At 38.3% G+C, this 10,539-nt stretch overlaps 1 protein-coding gene across 1 annotated transcript; it reads right to left on the bottom strand.

Annotated features, from left to right (window-relative positions):
• Positions 1-9,157: 9,157 nt before the first annotated feature.
• On the bottom strand, positions 9,158-9,936 carry LOC115762193. The gene is made up of 4 exons (XM_030704315.1): positions 9,736-9,936; positions 9,564-9,670; positions 9,415-9,496; positions 9,158-9,339 (listed from the first exon to the last, which is right to left on the bottom strand). Exons 1-4 carry the CDS (start codon positions 9,860-9,862, stop codon positions 9,284-9,286), a joined length of 372 nt encoding a protein of 123 aa, XP_030560175.1. The 5' UTR covers positions 9,863-9,936; the 3' UTR covers positions 9,158-9,283.
• Between the last annotated feature and the right edge of the window lie 603 nt (positions 9,937-10,539).

Here is a 10,539-nt window from a genome sequence, read left to right as displayed (position 1 = left end):
AATCTTGGGGTAAGATTTGGACATGGATTTCGACCAAAAATCGGTGTCGATATTTGAATGCCAGATTAATCTAGAGGGAAAACCATGAAGAAAAAGTCAAACTTCGTGAAAATCGGATGAGATTTGACCGAGTAATGGGGGTGGTAAATTTTGACCCATGTCTATATACGAATCTTGGGGTAAGATTTGGACATGCATTTCGACCAAAAAATCGGTGTCGAGATTTGAATGCCACATTATTCTAGAGGGAAACCATGAAGAAAAAGCCAAACTTCCTGAAAATCGGATGAGATTTGGCCGAGTAATGGGGGTGGTAATTGATGACCCATGTCTATATACGAATCTTGGGGTAAGATTTGGACATGAATTTCGACCAAAAAATCGGTGTCGAGATTTGAATGCCACATTAATCTAGAGGGAAAACCATGAAGAAAAAGCCAAACTTCGTGAAAATCGGATGAGATTTGACCGAGTTATGGGGGTGGTAAATTTTCCTCCATGTTTATATACGAATCTTGGGGTAAGATTTGGACATGCATTTCGATTAAAAAATCGGTGTTCAGATTTGAATGCCAGATTAATCTAGAGGGAAAACCATGAAGAAAAAGCCAAACTTCGTGAAAATCGGATGAGATTTGGCCGAGATATGGGGGTGGTAAATTTTGCCCCATGTCTATGTACGAATCTTGGGGTAAGATTTTGACATGCATTTCGACTAAAAAATCGGTGTTCAGATTTGAATGTCAGATTAATCTAGAGGGAAAACCATGAAGAAAAAGCCAAACTTCGTGAAAATCGGATGAGATTTGGCCGAGATATGGGGGTGGTAAATTTTGACCCATGTCTATATACGAATCTTGGGGTAAGATTTGGACATGGATTTCGACGAAAAAATCGGTGTCGAGATTTGAATGCCACATTAATCTAGAGGGAAAACCATGAAGAAAAAGCCAAACTTCGTGAAAATCGGATGAGATTTGGCCGAGATATGGGGGTGGTAATTTTTGACCCATGTCTATATACGAATCTTGGGGTAAGATTTGGACATGAATTTCGACCAAAAAATCGGTGTTCAGATTTGAATGCCAGATTAATCTATAGGGAAAACCATGAAGAAAAACCCAAACTTCGTGAAAATCGGATGAGATTTGGCCGAGATATGGGGGTGGTAAATTTTGACCCATGTCTATATACGAATCTTGGGGTAAGATTTGGACATGGATTTCGACCAAAAAATCGGTGTCGAGATTTGAATGCCAGATTAATCTAGAGGGAAAACCATGAAGAAAATGCCAAACTTCGTGAAAATCGGATGAGATTTGACCGAGTTATGGGGGTGGTAAGTTTTGACCCATGTCTATATACGAATCTTGGGGTAAGATTTGGACATGCATTTCGACCAAAAAATCGGTGTCGAGATTTGAATGCCACATTAATCTAGAGGGAAAACCATGAAGAAAAAGCCAAACTTCGTGAAAATCGGATGAGATTTGGCCGAGATATGGGGGTGGTAATTGTTGACCCATGTCTATATACGAATCTTGGGGTAAGATTTGGACATGAATTTCGACCAAAAAATCGGTGTCGAGATTTGAATGCCACACTTATCTAGAGGGAAAACCATGAAGAAAAAGCCAAACTTCGTGAAAATCGGATGAGATTTGACCGAGTTATGGGGGTGGTAAATTTTGCCCCATGTCTATATACGAATCTTGGGGTAAGATTTGGACATGCATTTCGACTAAAAAATCGGTGTTCAGATTTGAATGCCAGATTAATCTAGAGGGAAAACCATGAAGAAAAAGCCAAACTTCGTGAAAATCGGATGAGATTTGGCCGAGATATGGGGGTGGTAAATTTTGACCCATGTCCATATACGAATCTTGGGGTAAGATTTGGACATGGATTTCGACGAAAAAATCGGTGTCGAGATTTGAATGCCACATTAATCTAGAGGGAAAACCATGAAGAAAAAGCCAAACTTCGTGAAAATCGGATGAGATTTGGCCGAGATATGGGGGTGGTAATTTTTGACCCATGTCTATATACGAATCTTGGGGTAAGATTTGGACATGAATTTCGACCAAAAAATCGGTGTTCAGATTTGAATGCCAGATTAATCTATAGGGAAAACCATGAAGAAAAAGCCAAACTTCGTGAAAATCGGATGAGATTTGGCCGAGATATGGGGGTGGTAATTTTTGACCCATGTCTATATACGAATCTTGGGGTAAGATTTGGACATGAATTTCGACCAAAAAATCGGTGTTCAGATTTGAATGCCAGATTAATCTATAGGGAAAACCATGAAGAAAAACCCAAACTTCGTGAAAATCGGATGAGATTTGGCCGAGATATGGGGGTGGTAATTTTTGACCCATGTCTATATACGAATCTTGGGGTAAGATTTGGACATGAATTTCGACCAAAAAATCGGTGTTCAGATTTGAATGCCAGATTAATCTATAGGGAAAACCATGAAGAAAAACCCAAACTTCGTGAAAATCGGATGAGATTTGGCCGAGATATGGGGGTGGTAAATTTTGACCCATGTCTATACGAATCTTGGGGTAAGATTTGGACATGGATTTCGACCAAAAAATCGGTGTCGAGATTTGAATGCCAGATTAATCTAGAGGGAAAACCATGAAGAAAAAGGCAAACTTCGTGAAAATCGGATGAGATTTGGCCGAGATATGGGGGTGGTAATTTTTGACCCATGTCTATATACGAATCTTGGGGTAAGATTTGGACATGAATTTCGACCAAAAAATCGGTGTTCAGATTTGAATGCCAGATTAATCTATAGGGAAAACCATGAAGAAAAACCCAAACTTCGTGAAAATCGGATGAGATTTGGCCGAGATATGGGGGTGGTAAATTTTGACCCATGTCTATATACGAATCTTGGGGTAAGATTTGGACATGGATTTCGACCAAAAAATCGGTGTCGAGATTTGAATGCCACATTAATCTAGAGGGAAAACCATGAAGAAAAAGCCAAACTTCGTGAAAATCGGATGAGATTTGGCCGAGATATGGGGGTGGTAATTGTTGACCCATGTCTATATACGAATCTTGGGGTAAGATTTGGACATGGATTTCGACCAAAAAATCGGTGTCGAGATTTGAATGCCAGATTAATCTAGAGGGAAAACCATGAAGAAAAAGCCAAACTTCGTGAAAATCGGATGAGATTTGGCCGAGATATGGGGGTGGTAATTTTTGACCCATGTCTATATACGAATCTTGGGGTAAGATTTGGACATGAATTTCGACCAAAAAATCGGTGTTCAGATTTGAATGCCAGATTAATCTATAGGGAAAACCATGAAGAAAAACCCAAACTTCGTGAAAATCGGATGAGATTTGGCCGAGATATGGGGGTGGTAAATTTTGACCCATGTCTATATACGAATCTTGGGGTAAGATTTGGACATGGATTTCGACCAAAAAATCGGTGTCGAGATTTGAATGCCAGATTAATCTAGAGGGAAAACCATGAAGAAAAAGCCAAACTTCGTGAAAATCGGATGAGATTTGACCGAGTTATGGGGGTGGTAAGTTTTGACCCATGTCTATATACGAATCTTGGGGTAAGATTTGGACATGCATTTCGACCAAAAAATCGGTGTCGAGATTTGAATGCCACATTAATCTAGAGGGAAGACCATGAAGAAAAAGCCAAACTTCGTGAAAATCGGATGAGATTTGACCGAGTTATGGGGGTGGTAAATTTTGCCCCATGTCTATATACGAATCTTGGGGTAAGATTTGGACATGCATTTCGACTAAAAAATCGGTGTTCAGATTTGAATGCCAGATTAATCTAGAGGGAAAACCATGAAGAAAAAGGCAAACTTCGTGAAAATCGGATGAGATTTGGCCGAGATATGGGGGTGGTAAATTTTGACCCATGTCTATATACGAATCTTGGGGTAAGATTTGGACATGAATTTCGACCAAAAATTCGGTGTTCAGATTTGAATGCCAGATTAATCTAGAGGGAAAACCATGAAGAAAAAGGCAAACTTCGTGAAAATCGGATGAGATTTGGCCGAGATATGGGGGTGGTAAATTTTGACCCATGTCCATATACGAATCTTGGGGTAAGATTTGGACATGGATTTCGACGAAAAAATCGGTGTCGAGATTTGAATGCCACATTAATCTAGAGGGAAAACCATGAAGAAAAAGCCAAACTTCGTGAAAATCGGATGAGATTTGGCCGAGATATGGGGGTGGTAATTTTTGACCCATGTCTATATACGAATCTTGGGGTAAGATTTGGACATGAATTTCGACCAAAAAATCGGTGTTCAGATTTGAATGCCAGATTAATCTATAGGGAAAACCATGAAGAAAAAGCCAAACTTCGTAAAAATCGGATGAGATTTGGCCGAGATATGGGGGTGGTAATTTTTGACCCATGTCTATATACGAATCTTGGGGTAAGATTTGGACATGAATTTCGACCAAAAAATCGGTGTTCAGATTTGAATGCCAGATTAATCTATAGGGAAAACCATGAAGAAAAACCCAAACTTCGTGAAAATCGGATGAGATTTGGCCGAGATATGGGGGTGGTAATTTTTGACCCATGTCTATATACGAATCTTGGGGTAAGATTTGGACATGAATTTCGACCAAAAAATCGGTGTTCAGATTTGAATGCCAGATTAATCTATAGGGAAAACCATGAAGAAAAACCCAAACTTCGTGAAAATCGGATGAGATTTGGCCGAGATATGGGGGTGGTAAATTTTGACCCATGTCTATATACGAATCTTGGGGTAAGATTTGGACATGGATTTCGACCAAAAAATCGGTGTCGAGATTTGAATGCCAGATTAATCTAGAGGGAAAACCATGAAGAAAAAGCCAAACTTCGTGAAAATCGGATGAGATTTGGCCGAGATATGGGGGTGGTAATTTTTGACCCATGTCTATATACGAATCTTGGGGTAAGATTTGGACATGAATTTCGACCAAAAAATCGGTGTTCAGATTTGAATGCCAGATTAATCTATAGGGAAAACCATGAAGAAAAACCCAAACTTCGTGAAAATCGGATGAGATTTGGCCGAGATATGGGGGTGGTAAATTTTGACCCATGTCTATATACGAATCTTGGGGTAAGATTTGGACATGGATTTCGACCAAAAAATCGGTGTCGAGATTTGAATGCCACATTAATCTAGAGGGAAAACCATGAAGAAAAAGCCAAACTTCGTGAAAATCGGATGAGATTTGGCCGAGATATGGGGGTGGTAATTGTTGACCCATGTCTATATACGAATCTTGGGGTAAGATTTGGACATGGATTTCGACCAAAAAATCGGTGTCGAGATTTGAATGCCAGATTAATCTAGAGGGAAAACCATGAAGAAAAAGCCAAACTTCGTGAAAATCGGATGAGATTTGGCCGAGATATGGGGGTGGTAATTTTTGACCCATGTCTATATACGAATCTTGGGGTAAGATTTGGACATGAATTTCGACCAAAAAATCGGTGTTCAGATTTGAATGCCAGATTAATCTATAGGGAAAACCATGAAGAAAAACCCAAACTTCGTGAAAATCGGATGAGATTTGGCCGAGATATGGGGGTGGTAAATTTTGACCCATGTCTATATACGAATCTTGGGGTAAGATTTGGACATGGATTTCGACCAAAAAATCGGTGTCGAGATTTGAATGCCAGATTAATCTAGAGGGAAAACCATGAAGAAAAAGCCAAACTTCGTGAAAATCGGATGAGATTTGACCGAGTTATGGGGGTGGTAAGTTTTGACCCATGTCTATATACGAATCTTGGGGTAAGATTTGGACATGCATTTCGACCAAAAAATCGGTGTCGAGATTTGAATGCCACATTAATCTAGAGGGAAGACCATGAAGAAAAAGCCAAACTTCGTGAAAATCGGATGAGATTTGACCGAGTTATGGGGGTGGTAAATTTTGCCCCATGTCTATATACGAATCTTGGGGTAAGATTTGGACATGCATTTCGACTAAAAAATCGGTGTTCAGATTTGAATGCCAGATTAATCTGGAGGGAAAACCATGAAGAAAAAGGCAAACTTCGTGAAAATCGGATGAGATTTGGCCGAGATATGGGGGTGGTAAATTTTGACCCATGTCTATATACGAATCTTGGGGTAAGATTTGGACATGCATTTCGACTAAAAAATCGGTGTTCAGATTTGAATGCCACATTAATCTAGAGGGAAAACCATGAAGAAAAAGCCAAACTTCGTGAAAATCGGATGAGATTTGGCCGAGATATGGGGGTAGTAAATTTTGACCCATGTCTATATACGAATCTTGGGGTAAGATTTGGACATGAATTTCGACTGAAAAATCGATGTTCAGATTTGAATGCCAGATTAATCTAGAGGGAAATCCATGAAGAAAAAGCCAAACTTCGTGAAAATCGGATGAGATTTGGCCGAGATATGGGGGTGGTAATTGTTGACCCATGTCTATATACGAATCTTGGGGTAAGATTTGGACATGGATTTCGACCAAAAAATCGGTGTCGAGATTTGAATGCCAGATTAATCTAGAGGGAAAACCATGAAGAAAAAGCCAAACTTCGTGAAAATCGGATGAGATTTGGCCGAGATATGGGGGTGGTAATTTTTGACCCATGTCTATATACGAATCTTGGGGTAAGATTTGGACATGAATTTCGACCAAAAAATCGGTGTTCAGATTTGAATGCCAGATTAATCTATAGGGAAAACCATGAAGAAAAACCCAAACTTCGTGAAAATCGGATGAGATTTGGCCGAGATATGGGGGTGGTAAATTTTGACCCATGTCTATATACGAATCTTGGGGTAAGATTTGGACATGGATTTCGACCAAAAAATCGGTGTCGAGATTTGAATGCCAGATTAATCTAGAGGGAAAACCATGAAGAAAAAGCCAAACTTCGTGAAAATCGGATGAGATTTGACCGAGTTATGGGGGTGGTAAGTTTTGACCCATGTCTATATACGAATCTTGGGGTAAGATTTGGACATGCATTTCGACCAAAAAATCGGTGTCGAGATTTGAATGCCACATTAATCTAGAGGGAAGACCATGAAGAAAAAGCCAAACTTCGTGAAAATCGGATGAGATTTGACCGAGTTATGGGGGTGGTACATTTTGCCCCATGTCTATATACGAATCTTGGGGTAAGATTTGGACATGCATTTCGACTAAAAAATCGGTGTTCAGATTTGAATGCCAGATTAATCTAGAGGGAAAACCATGAAGAAAAAGGCAAACTTCGTGAAAATCGGATGAGATTTGGCCGAGATATGGGGGTGGTAAATTTTGACCCATGTCTATATACGAATCTTGGGGTAAGATTTGGACATGCATTTCGATTAAAAAATCGGTGTTCAGATTTGAATGCCAGATTAATCTAGAGGGAAAACCATGAAGAAAAAGCCAAACTTCGTGAAAATCGGATGAGATTTGGCCGAGATATGGGGGTGGTAAATTTTGACCCATGTCTATATACGAATCTTGGGGTAAGATTTGGACATGCATTTCGACTAAAAAATCGGTGTTCAGATTTGAATGCCACATTAATCTAGAGGGAAAACCATGAAGAAAAAGCCAAACTTCGTGAAAATCGGATGAGATTTGGCCGAGATATGGGGGTAGTAAATTTTGACCCATGTCTATATACGAATCTTGGGGTAAGATTTGGACATGAATTTCGACTGAAAAATCGATGTTCAGATTTGAATGCCAGATTAATCTAGAGGGAAATCCATGAAGAAAAAGCCAAACTTCGTGAAAATCGGATGAGATTTGGCCGAGATATGGGGGTGGTAAATTTGGACCCATGTCTATATACGAATCTTGGGGTAAGATTTGGACATGCATTTCGAATAAAAAATCGGTGTTCAGATTTGAATGCCAGATTAATCTAGAGGGAAAACCATGAAGAAAAATCCTATATCATATATATATTCTATTTTAGAAGCTATATGTTAAGTTTGGTGACTCAAGTTCTTATTATTTACCAAAATTGCCCAAAAAACAGGATATCGATATCGATTTTTATCGATTGCTTGGAAACGGAGTAAGTTATAAATTATCGGATTATCGATCTGCGCGGAAGCTAGGAGCATCTACATCTAAAATTTCAAGTCTCTAGCTCTTATAGGTTCTGAGATCCTTGCGTTCATACATACGGACGGACGGACAGACGGACATGGCTAGATCGACTCAGCTATTTATGCTGATCAAGAATATATATACTTTATGGGGTCGGAGTTGCTTCCTTCTGCCTGTTACATACATTTGGCTTTCGCACAAATACAATATACCCTTATACCCATTTTAAATGGGTTCAGGGTATAAAAATAGGTGATTCAATTTTTAAGGTTAAAAACAATTGCAAAAAAAAAAATGTAAATAAACGAATGAGTATAAAATATTTTTTGGCTGAACTTTTATCTTAAAACGTCTAAATTAAATTTAATGTAATGTCGGAAAAAGAAATGTAAGCCCAAAAGATTTTGAATCGTGCTAAATGGCTTAAAATCGTGGCAAAAAAAATGTAATTTGTTTCTTTTTTTTTTATTTTCAAACCGTGTTAAATCAAAACCGCGTAAAAACAGAAATACGATGAGGATGCATTTGCCATTTAACCGCGGCCAAGAGTATATTTTTGTGTATATTTGTACTGACAGCTCGATGTTGGAAACAGGGCATCTGCCAGTCGAGCGCGATGGTTTCGATATATGAAAACGTTGTCACGAAATATCTGTTCTCTATTTCTGAATGTAATTTATTTCATAATCATGATAATATACACATCTATATGTTCTGCGTAAAATCTGGGTATCTGAATAATTCTTAAACTTTTGCCGCGTCTTGAAGTTCATCCCGAATCTCGTCTTTGTGGGACGACCTTACTTACAACATACGACCTGCATACTCATTAGCGCATATATAGACATCTGCTTGTTCTGTTGACGCTCAATACTTCTTTAAATGTTGATGCGTCTTCACATTCATTCCGGTTTTCGTCCAGTTGGCAGGCTTTACTTACAATATACGTTCATACGACATATACGCATAATTCCATACGACCATATACCACACATCTATTTGTTTTGTTTAAAATCTCGATACTTCTGTTTGGCTTTTTTCAATATTTTTTCTTGTTTTTCACATTTAAATAGTCCACAATCAAAATCTAAACGTGAACATTTGACCTCTTGTCAGCTTCTCGCAATCGGCAATCGGATTGGTGTTCTTTATTGCTTCTTTACATTTTCATTTTATAATATCTGCATGCTATTATGATGAAGATGACTTGTATAACTGCAAGCAAGCCAGAGTAAATATAATTAATATGTGTTCAATTTTAGATTTTAGTCAACATTTTGCACAACTTGCCTGGTAGGTAAATTAATCCCACAAACACAAATGGTAATATGGAGCTTAAAATTATGCCAACCAAAAACATGGTACGTTTGTTCTACGTTAAAAAAAATAGCATATGTTAGTTAAGGGGCATTCAGATGACTTGAACAATGCAAGCATACCTTCAAAAAGCCCACTAACAAGAGTATTCCAGCAATTAAGTGCACGAGGGCAATTATTAAGAGGCCAACGCCGATCCAAAGAAAAATATCAGCAGCATACAAATATGCTTCAAGGTTTGTGTGTGTTATCAATTCACACATCTGAAATATATATGTATATGCGAATATTTACCTATCCAACCAAGCATTGCTATTGTAAAAATGATTCCATGTATGAGAGTCCATATGCTGAAGAAGTACGCCTTGCTCCATAGCGAGCAACAGCAGTCGTCGAAACAATCCTCGGGGCAGTAACACATATTTAATTTTCAACTGTAAATTTTTTGGAAAAGTTTAAAGTGTAAACGACTTGTTTACCTTAAAAGTTTGTGTTTTGTGAACGTAAACAAAAATTGATATTAAAAATGGAATTGTCAACGCCTGCTTAAGTTTTGAAAATATTTCCAATTATTGAACTAAACAAATTATATGAAACAAGTGTGCCAGACTAACAGATATCCTGTACTCAACGGCGCGCTAGCTTTACAAACATTCCAGCTTCCCTCTATAGCTTGTATTCTTCAATACTTTCGGCGTTTATAGTCCGATCTTTATGACATTTCCAAGGCGTAGAAAAAGTAGGGCCTGAAAGTAAAATAGTTTTAATCTGTATTTACTGTACGAGAATTTGCACTTCAAATTTGGTGCATTTAGCTTTTCAGACTTTTGAGTTATGCTTAGAAAACCAAGTCTAAGCATCGATATTTATCGATGTAATCGAAATAGAGCGAGATATCGATGAAAAAGAAGAAATTAAACACGTATAGCACATTGTATGTATCAGATTTCAAGTCTGTTGCTGCCGAGATCAGGTGCAGAAACGGACGAATAGACAGAACAGGAAATTTTTAAAAGATACAGGGTATTAAAAGATGAATTTTGGGGCAGAATAAATTGTTAACACGCATGTGCCACAAAATAATGCGACTGACGAAAA

The sequence above is a fragment of the Drosophila novamexicana genome, unplaced genomic scaffold, assembly GCF_003285875.2.
Source record: "Drosophila novamexicana strain 15010-1031.04,08,12 unplaced genomic scaffold, DnovRS2.1 tig00000564-arrow-pilon, whole genome shotgun sequence".
NCBI lineage: Eukaryota > Metazoa > Arthropoda > Insecta > Diptera > Drosophilidae > Drosophila > Drosophila novamexicana.
This window is presented reverse-complemented; position numbering and strand designations above follow the sequence as displayed.